Here is a 19110-nt window from a genome sequence, read left to right as displayed (position 1 = left end):
TTTTTCACCATAAAAAAGTCCATTTATTTTGATCTGAGAGGAACAGATTTTCTACTTTCCTTCTGGAGAGCAGGCAAAACGATGCCCCTTCTGCCCCTGTCTCAGAACAGGACACTGGCAATGCTGAATTTAACACCACATGATAGGATAAACAACAGTTGAGTTTGAATACTATGTTCCATGCCTTCAGACAAACAAAAAAGCCCACCCCAACCAAAAGCCCCCACAAAATTCAAAAGCACACCCACCCCCAAACAAGACACACAAACTGCAGAAAGAAGCAGAATACTGAGTAATAGTTTTCTTGTGAGATCTGGGTAAGCAGATATTAGAATCACTCAGGAGTCTGTAGTTCATTAGAAGTATTTGCAATGTGTAAGCCATTACCACTTACTTTCTCTTCAAAGCCAGTCAGTTTCAGGTATACTGGGTTTTTTTCCCCTGGTCCAGTTTTACAATGTGGTGGGTGAAGAGGAAAGTTGCATTTTGAACACATAATAAGCCCTATGTATAGGTTACAGACTTGCTTTTTGCAGTTTCCAGCAACATGTTTTTTCCCTTTTGCAAATATATGGGTAAATACTGTATCAAATATTGTGGGAATTTTCTATGGTAACAAACAAACAACATAGAAAAATAATCAGGACACTGTGGCTATGTGGACAAGAAAACACTGACCAAAGGACAGTAAATTATCTCAATTCCATGCAAATTCCAATAAAAACCCACGAAAAGTTCTGTTTTCTTGAGTTTAATTGGAGCTTTATTACTTAAGCTGTGACTTCCCAGTCTTCACCTTCAGCAATTTGCAAAGAGGAGGCATACAAGAAAGGTTACAATACTTAATGGAAGGGACTCCCTACTGAACAGGGGGGAAAGAGAGCAATCCCAGGGCAGAAGAACTGGGAGCACCAATTTGTTCTCAAGTCTCACGTGAGGACTCCTGGAAAAAGCTGATTACTTGAAGGAAATCAAGGAAATAAATTTAGAAAGCAGAACCTGGGATTAAAGTAAGATGGAACCAGAAAGAAACAAACACCGATGACAAAATGGGAACTACCGACCTGTCAGCCTCAGCTCTGTGCCAGGGAAGATCCTGGATGCTATGCTAAGGCACATGGAGGACAGGGAGGTGACTGGGGACAGCCAGCACGGCTTCACCAAGGGCAAATCCTGTCTGACCAGCCTAGTGGCCTTCAGTGATGGACTGACTCCACCAGCAGACAAGGGAAGGGCTACAGGTATCATTTACCTGCATTTCTGAAAATTTCTGTCTTAGACACAGTTCCTCACATCCTCCTCTCTAAATTGGAGAGAGATGGATTCAGTGGGTGGACTGTTTGATGGATAAGAAATTGGTTGGATGGTCACATCTACAGGGTAATGGTCAACAGCTCAGAGTCCTGATGGACACCAGTGACAAGTGGTGTCCCTCAGGGGTCCATACTGGGACCAGGGTTACTATCATCTTCATTAATGACATGGATGAGTGCACTCTCAGCAAAGCAGATGACACTAAGCTGAGTGGTACAGCTGACACACCTGAAGGACAGGATGCCAGCCAGAGGGACCTGGACAAATTTGAGAAGTGGGCCCATGTGAAACTCATGAGGCTTTAATAAGGCCAAGTACAAGGTGCTGCACCTGGGTTGGGACAACCCCTGGTTATCAATAAAGGCTGGGAGAGGAACAGATCCAGAGCAGCCCTGCCAAGAAGGATTTGGGGGTGCTGTTGGAGGAGAGGCTGGACATGAGCTGGCAATGTGCACTCACAGCCCAGAAGGCCAATTGTAACCTGGGCTGCATCAAAAGCAGCGTGGGCAGCAGGGAGGGATGGGATTTTGATTCTCTACTCTGCTATTGTGAGACCCCACCTGGAACAGTGCACCCAGCTCTGGGGTCCCCAGCACAAGAAGGACATTGACCTGTTGCAGCAAGTCCAGAGGAGGCCCACCAAGATGATTAGAGGGATGAAGCACCTCTCCTTATGAGAAAAGGCTGAGAGAACAGGGATTGTTCAGCTTGGAAAAAAGAAGGCTTCAGGGTGACCAGTGGCCTTCCAGTACCTGAAGGGAGCCTACAAGAAACATGGAGAGATGCTATTTACAAGGACAAGTAGTGACAGCACAAGGGGGAATGGCTTCAAACTGAAAGAGGGTAGGTTAAGATTAGGTATTAGGAAGAAATTCTTTACTGTGAGGGTGGTGAGGCACTGGAACAGGCTGCCCAGAGAAGATGTAGATGCTCCATCCCTGGAAGTGTCCAAGGCCAGGCCGGATGGAACTCTGAGCAACCTGGTCTAGTGAAGGGTGTCCCTGTCCATGGCAGGGGGGTTGGAACAAGATCTTTGAGGTCCCTTCCAACTCAAGCCATTCTATGATTCTATGAAAATGCAAATAAACCAAGCAGAGTAAATCCAGACAGAACCCAAACAGTAACAGAGACTGAATGAATAAATAAAAGTCACTAGGATTAAACCAGATTTATGCTGCCACTCAGCTTCTTGAACAGCCACATAAAGCTGTAACTGACTGTGGCGTGGTGGCTTCAGCCTCTGCTGCCTTGAAGCCACTATCCAACCAGGTAGAAAAATAAAGGTCTAATTCACTGGAAATTCTTTCATTTACAAAACTAATGGAATAGGGTTTGTTTTTATGCTTCTGCTTCAACTTCTGATTTATCTTCAACTCCATTCTGCGCATCTTTCATTTCTGCATCTTCAGTGTGGCTTGTCTGAAGAGTAGCAGATGACTAAATAGAGAGACAAAGAAAATACATTAATTTGTTATACAAAACATTGTTTGATTCTTATCACTTGGAAAGCTTCTGTACGCTGCAAGACTGAATTAAGATACTAGGATCCTCAGCCAAGAGAAACCAAAAATTTTCATGCCTCTAAGTAACCAGAAGCAGTGAGGAGGCCAAAATATAATACTGGTATGAGATGGTTGTGGTTCTTAATGAGGCCTACACAAACTTGCCACGCAACCATTTCTCAGAAGTCTTTTAACTGAAATTTATTCAGAAAACTTCTGCAAGAACTGCTTTTGCCCTGCTTCAGTATCAGTGTGATTCATTTTCAGCCATTCCCATGGCCTACCCCCAACCCAACTTGTACGAGGCATGCTTGCACTCAGCGTAAGAAGAAATATCTTCGTTGGACAACTAGTTTTGTGAAGAGACACTTCAACTCAACAACAGTGATTTGGACATCCTCTGCAAGAGCTTAGCTGGAAGGAAATATGATCAGGCAATGTGGCTGCTCTAAAGCCCTCTCCTTTGGGCATCTTCTTCATAAAAAGGTGTGGAAGGCAGAGGTCCAAGGTCAGCTTTTACAATAGGGCATAACCAGCACATCCCGGCCTTGGAATAATTTTCAAACACAGTAAAGGAAGGTAAAAATGTCTTGGCTTGCTCATCTCAAAACCTAGTGCAATGAAATCGCTATTCCACCTGTCAGCCCAGCATCTTGAATCATCTGTTTTATGATGATCTTAGATGAGAACCAGACAAAAAACAAGCAAAGTCTTAAGCATGCAATGCTGGGAAAGGGGAAAAGGAGGGGCAGCATCCTTAAAAATCTTATGCCAACTTGGCTGCACCACAAAACTACACTTAAAAGAATATTAATGCATCAAAGGTCAGTTTTTCATCCTTAGAAGCATTCTGTAAAGCACACAAGAGCTAAGTCTTCTCGCCACAGAAATCTGTTAGCCAGCAATCCTGGGCTTAGGATAAGGTGATAAACACCCTGACCTTCAAAAATTCACACTTCACATATGTGAACTTTAAAATTAATGAAATGAACTACTTATGCAAGAGTGCCTGTTGAGTTTAACAGACGGTGTCAGGAATATCAGAACTGGTCCAAGCTACCTTCTTAGCAATCAAAAGACATTTAGTAAACAAACTCTCTTCTCCAGAACTTTGAACTTCTACTACACCACCACTAACAAACACTGCTGGAGTTAGAGTAAAGCAACATTATAAATGCAGTAAGAGGAAAACAAGTTTTTCTTGCAAAAAAACTACCTCAAGACTGGCCCAGGGAGTAAGCATCCTTTACAGTTAATAGTTCCATCAATCCCATTTCATATAAAATCATATCCTTTTAAAGTAGGCCAGATGGCTCAGAGAAAAAAACCCAATACATTGCACATTCCCAAGATCATCTAACTTGTTGAGAACAATTTACCAGGCCAGTGGCACCCAGGCCTGTATCAGCAATAGCATGTCCAGCAGGACCAGGGCAGGGGTTGTCCTCCTGTACTTGGCAATGGTGAGGCCACACCTTGAATCCAGTGCTAGATGCCAAACAATAACCTTTCATTTACATTTGGTTGGAGTCCAACCTAAAGAATTCTACAACTTTAAACTGATTCCCAAACAGTCTGCAGTGCAAAGACTATGAGTCTGCCTTTTGCTGAGAATATTACTCTACCACTTATCTGTCTTAGGAACTGAGGAAAGCATGAAAGCTTTACTTTTAGTGGGTATAGCTTTTTTCAGCAATCCACTCTTCTCTCTCCACAGATCGTGCTGTGTCCCACACCTAGTGGAGGAAGCCGGATTCCCAGCAGCTGTGCTAGCCGAAAGGAACCTTCACAACAGAGCCTGACAGCTGGCAATTAAATCTTGCCTTTTCTAAAGTGAAGACGCCTAACAGTGCAATAATTCTAGTTTAGTTGCTGTATCTTTATCTTTCTGAGGTTTTTTATTAAAGCCTACCAAAATTAAGGTACTGCATGGCTTTACATCACCATGTCTAGAAGGAGAGGATACTTTCTTTCAAGGTCCAGTACTCAAGGACTGTTGACATCGGGCTGCTTTAGCCAAAAAAATAAGAGACAGAGTAAAGCATTTCATGTAGGAAATTGTCAGCTGACAGTCTGAAATGGCTGAACTGTCAGGATATGCTCTGAGGACACCCTGCCTCTGGAAAGGCTCAATGACACAGTTAACCAAAGGAGATTAACGTACCAATATCCGACAATTTTTTACATTCTCCATGCATATTCTGGGAAGGTGAAAATAACCTCACAAGATACAAGGTTCTGTACTCCCCAGCATTACAGAGGAAATTTGAGGCTGATATAAATCCCATCTTTATCCAAGAAGGTACAGGTCTATCTTGTCCTTCGAGACCATCAGATTTAAGGAAAAGAGAAGGTTTTCTTAGGATATGTGATTCTCACCAGTAACCTGGAATGTTTCTTGCTAGCCAATACAATCTTGTTATAACCTGTATTCACAGGCTGCCATTATTAACTGAACTAGTATTTACTATAATTCTAGTGAAAGCTTATTAGCAAAACCATCCACACACAGCAGACTAATGACACTTCATAATCAATCTGTGACATCTGAAACGGAGACCATCAACCACATCTTAACGTCTCCGTGAGAAGCAAGATGGTGCTGAGCACCCTCTGTATGACAGACACAAGTTCTCACTAGATGGGCCCCCCAGGCACCAGAACAGCCAGTTCTTCACAACAGGTTCTAGAAGAATAGGTGCTTTCTTCAGGTCTGGAACATTGTTATGTTATGTATTATGTTATTATGTTTGCATCTCATCACTTCAATCCCTTTCTGATTAACACTGCTCTGCTGCAAATTCAGTTGAAATAGGTAAAAGCTTTCTGTGCAATGGTTGGTACTGCTGGTTTTCCTGTTCAAACAAGATGGCCTAAGAATTTTGACTGTTGGCATTTTGAGTTCCATCCCTGCTCCCCAAAGCAGTCTACTTGAGTGTTCTCCAGCTATAATTATTGGTACTAAGTAAGCTGAGTACCTAAACCACTGTTCCTTGTCTAACATGACACCACCTCCTGTAATCTCTGGAGTAGTGTTTCTTACCTTTAGGTCTTTGTCTGCAAGCCTTTGGAACATGTTGGCGTACATCTTTTTCTCCTTCTCATGCTGCTCCCGTATTTTTTGCTGACAAGTCACCAGTTGCACTTTGGCAGCTTTGTTACCTGGATAAAGTTGTATCACTTTCTGGAAATCTGCTCGGGCCAGCTCAAAGTCATTGACAGCCAAGTGCGCTTCTCCACGCCGGAAGAGGCCTTTTTCATTGTTGCTATCCAATTCGAGTGCCTGCATTGAAAAAAAAACCCAAAAGCCAAACCACAGTTAGTAATTACTTTTCTTTTATAAAAGTGATATGCAGTCAGAACACCAGAGACTGCTAGGAACTGTACCTTCTGATGTAGACCTATGAGTCTTGTCAGGGCTTACTAATAAAGTGAGTGGAATGCAGTAGAGGTCAAGTACAAAGAGAAATGAATGTAGTAGGCTATTTGACAAGAGAACCAGCAAGTCTGAGATTAAGTCAGGCACTAATCCTGCTCTTTGAAAGACCTTTGCCAACATGACTACCTTCACCACATCTGAAGTGTTTCTAATTTGTAAATACTTGAATATTCTCAATGTAGCAGCAAGTTAGTAAAAGATGTTCAAAGGGCACTAATTATGAAAATAATCTGTTGGATATTTTTAGCGTACTAAAAATTCTGTACTACCCAAATGCCAGCTGGTAAGAAAGACCAAACACCACATGGCCTGTTGTCCCTAAAATTTTTAAAGCAAGAGATAAACTGTCAGACTACTTGTGCAGCTCAAGAATAAACAAACTCCTACTACCTTGTTGCAGTTCTCCAAAGCCTGGGAGTATTCCTTTAGCTTGAGATGGCACATAGCTAGATTAAGGTGGGCAGCAAGCCTCAAGCTTTTGGCTTTTGATTCCTCCTCCTCGGAGAGTCCAGACTCATGCTCCAGCCATGACACAATCTTCTTGTACTGTAATGCTGCCCGCTTGTACTTCCCCTCCTGCAAACAAGGCAGTTCAATTATCACACAGCTCATCACAGTACCTTTTATCTCCCTCTTGTCCCTTTTGCCTACTTTGAGCAACAGATCTAAAAAAATCCATTTGATCAAAAAGTAATTTCTATCATCAAAAATATACTATTTCTGAGAGCCATTCCTGCATAGGATCAGCAAATCTTTAGGAATACTTAACTGGTTCCCCACTAGAGCTAGGGTTATATGCCATTATTGATGCTTCACTGAACTCCTACATTATATTCAACTTCTGATGCAAAAATAAGGGAAGATGGGGCATTTTCAAAATGCAATACAAAAGTAATAGGAAATTCTTCCTTTAGCTGGTTAAATTGTTTTAAACAGCTTCTCCACACATCTCTACCCAAATGAACCTTGTTCATTCACAGCACTGTCCCACAGCAGGAGCTGAAATACTGTACACCCCCCAGTGTTATCTGTAGATACAGCAGACAGCTCTAACAGAGAGCTCCCTGCAGAGTTAGTTCTTCGGATAATACACCTGAGTTTCTTCTACTTTTTAAGACACATTCCCCTCCAGTTCTCCCCATAAAATCTCACAGAATACCATGACCACCGCTCAGAAACGACAGAAGCTGTAATCATCATTATCAACTCATGACATGGACTAAGAAATGCTGCTATTACTTGGGGACTGTAACTTACCTTGAAGTACTGAGTGCCTCTCTCCTTCACAATGCAGCTCTGTTCCAACTTCTCATCTGTGTTCATTTCCCAAGACTCCTTAGCCTACCCAAATAGGAACAGTTCAAGTCAATTTCAATACAATTTCTAGGGAAATCAAGTGGCTGTGTTATTTCCCACTAACAGTATGATAGAGGTAAGCTTGGCAAAGCAGAGCTTTGCACTGCTACGGAAAACAGCCTAGAGCACGAGAGATGGCAACAGACAGGGACACAGGAAGAATAAGGACCATTTCAGCCAAGAGCTCCCAGCATGTCACCAACACCTCTGGCAACAGTGGCCTCCCTGTTTCACATCACCGTTCAAGGATTCCATTGTCATTGTTTAAACTGCACTCCCACTACTTCCCCTACCCCCGGATCTCTTTGGGATTTCATCTCTTGTCCCCACCTTTTCAAAGCTTTTGAGTTTCACTTCATACTGCAGCTCTGCATCTGGAGGGATCTTAAACTTCTCATTCCCAGCACTTCCAAAACCATAGCTGTAAAATGGGGATGGGGAGGGAGAAACAAACATTGTAAGGAATAGAGATCAAAACTATCCATCCAGCTATATTTGCTATATAGGAAGATGGAGACAAAAACCCCATGCAAATTTGGGATGTGCATAAACTATTATTACAAGACAAAGACTTGAAATATTCTAGGTACAATTCTAAAATTAGCAAGTAGAAGGTAGAAGAAAGTAAGAGAAACCTAGTGTTGACTTCATTAGTCTTTTAGCAGTTCCTATTATTTTATTATTTCTTTAGTTTACTTGAAAGAAAAGCAAGTAATCCCTCCATCAAGAAAAAAAAGCCAAACCAAAACAACCAACTTCCAAGTTATACCTATCATGTTTTATATTCATGGTCTGAAACTGTTGCCTTCCGAGCACCTGTATTTTAGTTCTATTCTTAGAAAAGCAAAGACAATAAATACCAAGATTAAAGTGAGCAGCTGCACACTTAACACACTGCTAATCAGCTGATGAACAGGAAATGCCTGCAGAAAGGTACTGCAGTGCAACTCCAGTAAGAAGCTGCATATTAGCAGGAAAACCATCTAGATGTAATTGCTTTGCTTTTCTGCTGCCATCAGGCTCAGTTCCAGTTTAAAAATCTCAATAAAAACTGAAATAAATTAAAGTTTGATGAAAACAATCTGCGCAATTCCACTTGTTTCAGATGTGTTCTCACTGTAAAGAGAAAATTCTGCCTATATCCAAGTCTACATATGCACTATTTTACAGTAAGCAGTCATGAAGAGGAATCACAAAAATCTAAGTCAGAGAGCAACAACATTTTTTAAAAATGTTCAGAGGTCAATGTTACAGAGACTTAAGTAATTTTTTTCTGGAGTGCTACTGCTTCATTATGAAGTGGCCAAACAATCTTAGCTCGATACTTCTCATATGTCAGTTTTTTGGGGCTGATCCAAGCTTTTACCATAGCACTGAAAAAAGCTGAAAGGCATTATGACAAAACATTTCTTTCTTGCCAGATGATTAGGATAAACCCTTCCAGTATCAAACACCAGAAACAGCACACCTGGGTTTGAGATAGAACACAGATTCCTCTGATTTCTCCATTTTTTGAATTGCTTTCTCCAGACCGTGAGGAATATCGAAGTTTTCACCTTCTCCAATCTCAAACCGCAATTCCCGCTTGTCAAAAACACGATCTCCGTATCGGCCTTCAAACTGGACTGGTAACAAAAACCAGAACAAGGGAGAGAGAAATCAGAAGGCATCTATGTATGGCAGTGGGCAGGTATCCAGGAGCACACAGGGAGTTCTATACAGGCAGGCAGCACATACAAAGTGCCAAAGCCCCCCTCTAGACAGTCTTTTCCCTTTTAGCAGCTACCTATGGCATGGTGGTTACAGGCAGCAAACAGAACTTCTGCTATTAAATTTAACAACCTCTCTTTTTCTGTTGTTCATTTAAGTGTTTGTTTTTTCCACTCCGACAATAAGTGCCAGAATGACTTCACCTCTTGTTCCTCAGCACATGGAAACACTTTACGAGACTCAATCACCTTTTGTGATCAGATAAGCACTTCAACAGATTCAGTATCACCAGAAAACACAGTTGCTGCTGGAAAATGTAAACCTTGCTAGAAATTTGAGAAGGAAAGCTTACTCTAGGTTTTTAAGTTACTTGGTGTAGAAAAGAGAAGCCACATATTCCTCTCCTTCAGGACATGCAGCTGCAGACTGTGAAAAGGTTCTGCCATCCCACATGGCAAACCCATTTCCTATTTGTGTAACAACACACTTACTCTCTACAAGTGCATCCTCATTGGGCTTGGAGTAGCCCTCCCCTTTTTTACGGATTCTTCGGATGATGCCACCATCTTCTTCATCAGTGAGGTCCTCCCCCTTGAACTCAAAAAGTTCTATCTGTGGAGGGAAGAAAAGCCTTGCATTTATTCTCATTACACCAATTTAGTAACTCACAGAATTTGCTCTCCAGAGATCTTTGACACTTTAATCTAAACTTGCTACTGCAATGAATTGTTTAGGATTTTTAAGAGCTAGTGTTAATGTAGGGGATAGGTATCCAGTCTGAATCTCTGAATCTTCACATGCCCTCCCAAGTAAGTGTACATCAGTTTCAAGTGGGAGTACCATGATGACATAGAAAAAGTCTCGTTTCAAAAGATATTTGTTGTTGCTGCTATGAAGAAAAAAAAATTCATATCCTGTGTTTGAGTAAAACAATAGTGAAAACAGCACAAAAAAGCAAGCCATTATAATCAGCATTGTTAAGACTACTTCATTAAAAAAAAAAAAATCAGGGCTAATGCTGTGGAGGTTCCTGACGCTGGACTTAAGATACCTGGAATGCAAAAGGAATTTAGTATCTACCAGTACTTCCACTTTTTATTTTAATTGACACCTGGCAACAAATAACATTCTGGTCTTTCTCTTTAGTCAGTCTGAAACAAGTCATTCCTGAATAGTGATGATCATACAGGTGTGTCCCTCCCCTCTTTTTTTCCCCAGCCTGAACAATACTATTCTATGGAATAATCTATCTATTTATATTGCTCAGCAAAAGCAATCACGAGGAAGAAAAAAACAAAACCACCACCAGATTAAAAAAAAAAGAACTTGCAGACCACAGGACATGCATTATTTCATGTCACAGAGAAATGCTGATGTAGTGACACAGGTAGAAAATCTCTTAATGCAAGTTTTAGAGGGTCTTTTGCAAGGCAATTTGTACAAAATTTTGGTAGGGTGATAAGCACTTGCAGAAGAACCCTACTGATATTGTGTTAAGTAACAAAAAGTAAACCTAGGTAAAACTAAAAAAGTGGAAACTTGAAAGGCTTTAGCTGCTTGAGAGTCATACTAGCCCGGAACTAATTTAACCTAACAAAACTCCAGAAACTTTTCTGGATCTAAGCTCCAACCCACACCCCCAAATCAGGACACACCCAGCACTGCTAACTTGCAGCCAGTGAGCCCCAGGCTACTTTGTTAGTGAAGCACAAAACCATTACAGGCAGCTTTGGTGCTTTTCCTTCTCCCCTTTTCCCTTCAACATTACTGCCTAGGCAGGCATTAGGGGATATCATGAATGAAACACTACTTTTATCTAAAAACATACCCAGAAAACGGAGAGGCCAGACTGGCAGCATTAAGAAAAGCCCAGCGGGAAGTGAATAACCTGGGGGACTACACTGCATGGACCCAGTAGTAGCCTGATGGAACAAATCCCATCTGGCGGTTCCTGCTTTTATTTATCCCAATGCCAGGTTTTACCTCTTGTTGCAGGACAATGAAAGCTTCTCTGCTTTCTGCTGTCCACGTGCATCCTCTGTAGTAGTGCTAAGCCCTTAAGAATGCTCTCCCCTGTGCTGCCAAGGTAGAAGGCCTTGAGCTTTTAGCTTGCATTTCGATCATCAGCTCAGCCCTGATTACACCTGGTATCACTTGCATAGGAGCACACAGAACTCCAACAAGTGTAGTTTGATCCAGTGTAAGTAAGCCATGAGTAATTTCAGATTTCTAGGTAAGAAAATGCTGTTTGTGAACAGCTCTGCGTGATACTACTTTTCAGAAATAATGGTACTAATTTTGATGTACTCAAAGTGAGTAAGTTGTCATCCCTTAGAGGACCTGCTACCTGCTAGCAATATTTTTTTAATCCTTCCACACAGAGTATATCTTTAATCCTATTATTCAGAAGCCCATGGAAAAAAAAAAAAGAAATGCAAATACACTATCCAAATGTAAAGCAAATAGAACATCCAATTATGTGAAGGTCTGGCCTGTACCAGCAAGAGTGTGGCCAGCAGGACCAGGGCAGTGATTGTCCCCCATATTGGGCACTGGTGACACCATTCCTCAAATCCTGTGTTCAGTTTTGGGCCTTTCAATCCAGGAAGGACATTGAGGTGCTGGAGCATGTCCAGAGAAGGGCAACAGAGCTGGGGAAGGTTCTGAAGCACTAGTCCTATGAGGAGCTGCTGAAGGATCTGGGTGTGTTTAGCCTGGAGAGAGAGAGGGTCTGGGGGAGAACCATCTCATTTTCTACAAATCCCTGAAAGGAGGGTGTAGCCAGATGGGGTCAGTCCCTTCTTCCAAGTAACAGGCCACAGAACAAGAAGAAATGGCCTCAAGGTGCACCAGGGGAGGTTTAGAATGGATATTAGCATTAGAAGAGACTGCCCAGGGAAGTGGTTGAGTCATCCTCCTGGAGGTATTTAGGTGTAGATGTGGCACTTGGGTTAATGGTTTAGTGATGGACTTGGCAGCATCAGATTTATGATTGGACTCGATGGTCCTAGAAGTCTTTTCCTACCTAAATGAGTCTATGTATAATTTACCCTTCTTAACAGACACTCATTGTTTCCAATAAAATCTAAACAGACTTTCAGTCTTTATTCCATGAGCTATTTTTACCTTCCTCAGATATTAGATAAAACATTCACTCTCAGAGCAATCATCAGTTTTAAAACTTTCCCTATGCCCCTAACTGTAGGATTCCATTCCATTGATTAAGTGCTTTAGAGCAAAGCAATTTTAAAAATCACACTTAAAAAAAAATCTGCCTTCTCCCAGGTAGAATTTATTTTGAAGCAATTGTTGGCAAATTGAACTGTTTCAACAGTAAGAAAAATATATCCTCTCCAAACACTGTTGAGACTGTCAGGGTGTGCTCCAGAAAAAGCTTTAATGTCATCCTCCACGGAAAAATCAAACATAAGTCTCAGCATTCCGAGAAACCATTCTCACTTCTGAAATAACACACAAGAGACAGCTGCTATTTCCATCCCCTTTTGGGAAGGAGGGGGAAGATGTGGGGAGAAATGACTTGAAGATCAGTAGGAGACAAATTTTCTCCTCTCCTGGTGAGGTTGAGAGACACCAAGGATAACTGGGGCTCCATGCTCCCAAAGACATGCATCTCATCCCCAGGAGACCAGCTGGCCATGCGAGCTGTCAAACTGGGTTACCCAGCTGCCAAACTCAAGACTGCTGAGTCTGTCACAGGGACAAGGTGAATGCACAGGACTTCATCTGTGGTGGCAAGATTGATCAGTGTAGCCTGGATGCACAGAGAGGCTTTGGTAATGAACCAGCAACCTGAATCCAAACTGGTTTTGTGGTGCTTTAAGGCTCATTAAAACACTCAGCTCTAAAGAAAAGAGTTCATAATTGCAGGGCTGTTGCAACATTGTATTCCAGCAGTGTACATGAGGCAATTACCTCTTTTCTCCCTGAAATAGCTTGTAAGAGATTACGTTAATGTTGTAGAGAAAACACAAGTAAGTATGAAAAACTTATTGCTGAGGGCATTAATTGCTCTTTCTGTTGTTGAAAACTTCACAACATTTAACATATCATTACTCTGTGTTATGAAGTGGAATAAAGATTTTGTTTTCTTAACTACTTCAGTCTGTCACTGAAATAGTCTGCCCTCCCAACCTGCGCCTTCCCGCTGCAAATCACTCCGTAACTGCAAAATTACAACTGATTACTGAAGATCATTCAAGTGTTTTAGAAACTCAAAAAGAAGGGAACCCGAGCCATTACAGAGCAGTAGCAGCCAGACTAAAACTTTGTCCACACTACCCAAAACTGACCATATTATCTTCCTTAAAAAACCTAACAATCCTGTTTTGAAGGGATATTGCACCACACATTTTTTCAAGCATACAGTTTTAGTGACCATCTCTCACTTACCTCAAAAATCAGTGTAGCATTGGGAGGTATCTTTGGGGGGCTCCCAGCTGAGCCATAGGCATATTCTGGCTTACATGTAATCCGACAGATTTCACCAATCTTCATAGTGGCCACAGCAATGTCCCATGCTTTGATCACCTCACCTGTACAAGCCAAACGCAATCACACATGAAAAGCATGCTCAGCTCAAACTAAGCATCATCACTTTCGGTATACAAAAGCTAAGGCAGCAGAAATACTGAAGACCTTGTGCTCACTCTCATTTATGTAAATCAGTTTTAAGTCCAATCAAGTTCTAGAGTTTCCCAGAGACCCAAATTTGGCACAAACATTTCTTCATTCTAGATGTAACAACCCTTTTCGCAGAATAACAGAACAGAGACACGGGCTGAAGTGCTTGGCACAGTTTCAAGTGCAAGGAAGTAACAATAAACTCTTCCGAGAGGAAGGCCTTAGGGTGAGAGATTGCCTGCTCCTGTTTTGAAAACAATCCAAAAAAGCCTTTTCTGTCTGTACTTTATCAGCTGGCAAAAAACAGCACCAGTGGTAACTAAAAGTTACACACATTTGTAACAGAAAAGGGGAGGGAAGTAGTAGTATTCCTTCCAAAGGGAAGAAAAGTTGTAACAAAATCCTCTCTCTGACTCAAGCTCTCTTAATTGCTGTTCCTTTCCACTCACCAAACAGCCTTTCTATTAGTCTTGTATTAATACTTAATATCATCTCAAATTGCAGTACAATTAATTTACCTCTCTTTAAAAAATGAGGTATTATCTATTTTTTAAAAAGCAGAAGGTAAGGAACTGCCAGGGAAGAATACAAGATTGAGTAATAAGATTTGCTAGAACAATGATGCTTAGATTTTTGCATTCAAAAAATGAAAGATTTTAGTAATGAAGAGATGCACTGCTCAAAGAGTCATATTTGGGTTAATTTGACAACTTTGTGGAAAAGAGAGTATGTTTCATCACAAGACAGTTGACAGCTGACTCTTTGCACTCTGTCCCAGTATTTGATCACAATTAAGGCTTTCCTGAACCGAGGTCTGCCCCCAGAAAAACCCCAACCAACAAAATGCATATTCTGGCTATTTAACTACTCTTTATCTCTACATTTCAGGGGAGATTTGCTCCCCTGGAGTGCTTTGTCTGAGGCCTGTGAATTCTTCAGCAGGCCTCTCAAGCAGCTACACAGTTTTCTCATTCAGAAAAATCTCCAAGACATTCTGACTGAGTCATTCTAAGAGAATAAACTCTGAAAACAAGATTAAGCAGCAACTCTGAAAAGCAAAGGAGCCACACACACAAGGAAATACCATCTTAATTATCACCAAAACTGATCAACACCAAACACAAGATATTACCTTTCCCCAAGTCAAAAGAGAATTTGTCTCTTCTGTCCAGACTGGAGTCAAATTTTGTGCCATCGAGAAGCCATCCTGTGTAATGGACGGTCACTTTATCACCTATCATCGGATACTCCGTCCCACTGCCTTCTCTCTTGACAACCTGAGAAAAACAGCAATCAGCATCAAGATCACAGAAATAAAGTCTGCCCATTGGGCACAAATTGCAGATACCTAGATGCTGTGTGCTACCATTTTCAGTAGATGAAGGATTTGCAGGTTTCCTTCAGTCACCTGGAAATGGACTGGCTGTTCTTTCTGCAGATTAGCAGTGCTGCAAATGCAGAACCTCAAGATGGCTGTGCTGTGATACAGGAATTAAACAGGCAACAGTTGGCACCAGCTTACAGATCTCTGCATCCATCCTCAGCCGTGTCACTTACCTTGCCTCCACAAGATTTCAAATGTTCTTGAAACTTATACTGGCAAATTATTAGGCAAGTTTTTTTTTTTCTTTATTCAAGTATTTGCCTCATCATCTACCATCACACCCGAGCTTAGTGTACTAGGCAAAGCACTTAAACAAGAGAACGAGGTGGTACTTTCCATGCAAAGTCGATTCCAATATGTAATCAGGAATCATTCAAACTAAACCAGGCAGTTTAATGAAGGTTAGCAGAGTCTCACCCCAAGCAGGTTAGTTCTATCAGCCTAGAGAGTAACACTTGAAAATTATTGTACCGCAAGAATTTTGTCTCCCCACAATTCTGACATGGATGGACAGCACCCCTGCCTCACATACAGTTGCAAGGATTTGATTTTCTTCTCAGGGGGTTTCCCAGCCTGCCCAGCAAGACAAGTATTAAATAAACCTACACTACTCAGAAAGCAAGATGGGACAATCTCTCTGGTGTTCATTTGAAGTTTCTATAGAGAATAATAGTGACATATCTCATAGGCAAGGATGTAAGGCCTTGCCCATAACAAGACTTCTGAAGTTCACATTTGAATTTTCCCCAATACAGGTTGAAACTATCTAGATCTGAGCCAAAGTTCTGCATTATCTTAGCCAGGCAAAAGGAGACCAGTGCAGGAACCTATTTGCTTGCATCATGGAGACCTGGGAAACATTCTGTTATACAAGATAAACATCTCTTCAAGGGCACTTACAAGGCATCCCTCCTTTAAATGTCGTGTTTCTATATCAATCATGTTTTTCACTGAAGGATGCAGACCTTTGGGAGTCTCCTTCACAAATTTCAGTTTCCTGCAACCCACCACTGTCAATCTCCCACCTGGCCTCCCACCATCCCTGCGACTGACTATACAACTGAAATGCCAGTACCCTCCATCCAAAGCCAAAGCTTCATCAACAGCTTCTGTCAGACTCTTAACAAGCTGAAAGCACCTCACTGAAAGCATAAAACAACAGAAAAAACCAACAAACAAACCAAACCTAGAAAAAATCCTACTTGCTGTTTCCTAAGGAGAGGATGCTCAGCATGGAAAGGGATGCCTGACCTCACACAGCACACCATCCCTTTACCCCAACCAGCATCACAGCAGTTACTAGCATTACAAAACTCATCTACTGATGTCTCCCCAAGAAGGCAAAAGTTCAAGCAACCACTTATAGAGATAAGGAAACAGAGAAGTATGAGAAAAACACATGAATCAGGGTAAGCAACCTAACCTACACAATACTTAGATATATATCCATATAAAGCAGATGCAAACTAGCACTTTAAAGGAGCCAGGCTGATGTAAATTTGAGAAATTAAGTGCATTTAATGGAAATTTACTAAACTTCAGCAAATGCCATATTCTTGTGGTGTCATACCAAGGTATTCTAGGTAATAAATACCTCATTTTCATTATTTATACCGTTTATTCTTTTGCATTTGTTCTGTTTTGAAGAGACTTAAGTTTCACTTCTGAATATGGCAATCCTATTTTCTGTAAGGTTTACATTTTATTTTCAGATGGAGAAGTAGGATCTTTCAGTTCATATAGGATTTCAAATGGTTTATTTCTAAACTTAAATACTTACTCTAGGAATTGTGCAAGCACATTCAGCAATATCAGGTAAAAAACTGTGGATACTATTCTGATATAATGCTAACGAGCAAATAAACACACTCCTGGAATCACTGCAGCAATACTAGTACAAGATTGGTGTAGGTTAGTTCAGAGCTAGACCGTTGATTTCAATAGATGCATTTCAGACTCCAGCAATTTCAAGAAAAATAAAATCCATGAAGGCTGGACTTCACGACCTCTACAGTATTTTGCTTATCAAGTCACAGTCTCAATTTTTGTGATTTTCACAAACTCTGTTCATTTGCTAGTATTTTTTACTCCCCTCCTTTAAAGAAAAATTAAGTGAAAAAAAAAAAAAAACAACTCAAAAAACACCTGCTGATTCTCCATCCTCAAAAAGTAGGTACTGCATGAATTAGGCAGACCCTCACTGCCTTCTACCACGCTCAAGGGATCTGGGCAGCCATGCACATGAGAATTCTGACCTGATACTGTACTATGTGCAAAACCCAGAAATTCTCACCTAAGCATGCTAGCAGGAAACATGGGAAAGCAGGAATATAGAAGGCAACATCTTCAATCTGCTCCCTGATAACCCTCCTGAAGGGGAGACAGCGCCTCCGTAGTGAACCCAGAATGCACAACCAGAAGGCTCCGAAGGTTAAACCCAGAATTTTGCCTTTACTATGGCTCCCCTTTCTCCTTCTGAACACCGTAACTCCGAATTTTTACTGCGGCTGAATAATGATTCTAAATAATCGCTTAAGTTTTTAGCAGAGCCCACGGAAGTTTCTAGAGATATGGAAATAGGCAACGTCTGACAGAGGAAGTTCGCGCAACTCCCCCTCACGGTATAAATCCTGCTGCTGCCCTTATCGCCTGCCTTCCCAGTACAAAGGAGAGCAGCCGCGCCGCCTCGGCCGCGCCGGGGACCTGCCCGCCCGCCCGCCCAGCGGCACCGAGGGGCGGCCGCGCCGCTCCGGCCGCCGGACCGCGCACCCTCGGGCCCGGGGCCGCCCGCGCCCCGCAGGAGCCCCGCGCCCGGAGCCTGAGGGGCGGCGCGGCCGGGCACAGCGGGGACGGACACCGAGCGCACGTGCCCGGCCGGGGCTCCATCTTTAATTCCCAGCCCCGGACACGTGCTGGGGGGGCGGGGATGGACTCGGACCCCAAAACCCGCGCTGCGAGCCAGACCGAGAGCCCGGGCCGCCTCGCCCTCCTGCATCCATCCCCCCCCCCCCCCTCCCCAAACCGCGGGGAAAAGCCGGAACGCAGCGAGAAGCGCCTTTCCCCTACGCAGCCTCCCCATGACCCCGCGCTCTCCCGGCGGGCAGCCCGGGCTCTGGCTCGCCTCAGCCGGGAGGAGCGGGGAGCCCCCCGGGCGGCCGGGCAGCGCTTGCGCAGCCGGGGCGCGCTCCCGCCCTCCCCGCTGCTGTTGTTTAATCGCCCGCGCTGCGCCAGCCCTGCCTGCATGCCCGGGGACCGCCTCGTCCCCTTCCCCGCGGGGCACACAATGGGGCCGGTGGGGCCAGGGCGCCCGGGGAGCACCCGCCTGCACGCTAAGAGGAATGTTCCCCCTCTTTCCGTCCCCGCTCCCCCCCCGGCGCGGGGACCCCTCCGAGCTAGCGCGGAGGCTGGGGATGGGGAACAGCCGCTCGGTACCTTGAGGACGCCCTCATCCTGCTTGGGAGTGATGTCCACCCCTTCCAGGGGAGCCCCGTCCGCTTTCATCTCCTCCGCCGTCATGCCGCCTGTCGCTGCCACCTCTGCGCAGGGAAGGGCCGCCTCGCGGGGTCGGTGCTGCGGTGGGCACCGGGATGGGGCTGGGATAGCGCCTGGCTGCGCCTCCGGCTCCGGGCAGCGCGGGTGGGGGCGGGCGCCGCACGCCTCCTTCCCTGCTGCTCTCGCCGCAGCGCCGGCCCCTGGTCGCCGAGGAGGAGGAGGAGGAAGGGGAGGGGAGAGGGAGGGACCGAGAAGTTTCTAGAGCGGCCGCC

General features: G+C 43.4%; 1 protein-coding gene across 1 annotated transcript; it reads right to left on the bottom strand.

Moving 5' to 3' along the window:
• On the bottom strand, positions 1-19015 carry FKBP4 (FKBP prolyl isomerase 4). The gene is made up of 10 exons (XM_069017627.1): positions 18779-19015; positions 15095-15239; positions 13732-13874; positions 9813-9933; positions 9080-9236; positions 7942-8032; positions 7513-7596; positions 6646-6831; positions 5860-6099; positions 1-2751 (listed from the first exon to the last, which is right to left on the bottom strand). Exons 1-10 carry the CDS (start codon positions 18860-18862, stop codon positions 2653-2655), a joined length of 1350 nt encoding a protein of 449 aa, XP_068873728.1. The 5' UTR covers positions 18863-19015; the 3' UTR covers positions 1-2652.
• Between the last annotated feature and the right edge of the window lie 95 nt (positions 19016-19110).

The sequence above is a fragment of the Aphelocoma coerulescens genome, chromosome 1 (genome assembly GCF_041296385.1).
Source record: "Aphelocoma coerulescens isolate FSJ_1873_10779 chromosome 1, UR_Acoe_1.0, whole genome shotgun sequence".
In the NCBI taxonomy this organism is placed as follows: domain Eukaryota; kingdom Metazoa; phylum Chordata; class Aves; order Passeriformes; family Corvidae; genus Aphelocoma; species Aphelocoma coerulescens.
This window is presented reverse-complemented; position numbering and strand designations above follow the sequence as displayed.

What these genes read in the sequence shown, in the direction of transcription:
- FKBP4 (XM_069017627.1), bottom strand. Translation starts at nt 18,862, where the DNA reads ATGACGGCGGAGGAGATGAAAGCGGACGGGGCTCCCCTGGAAGGGGTG. An exon ending in AACTCAAAAGCTTTGAAAAG is followed by an intron (nt 7,597 to 7,941) that starts GTGGGGACAAGA and finishes CTATTTGGGTAG; the next exon opens with GCTAAGGAGTCTTGGGAAAT. An exon ending in TTGCAGACAAAGACCTAAAG is followed by an intron (nt 2,752 to 5,859) that starts GTAAGAAACACT and finishes CTCTCTATTTAG; the next exon opens with TCATCTGCTACTCTTCAGAC.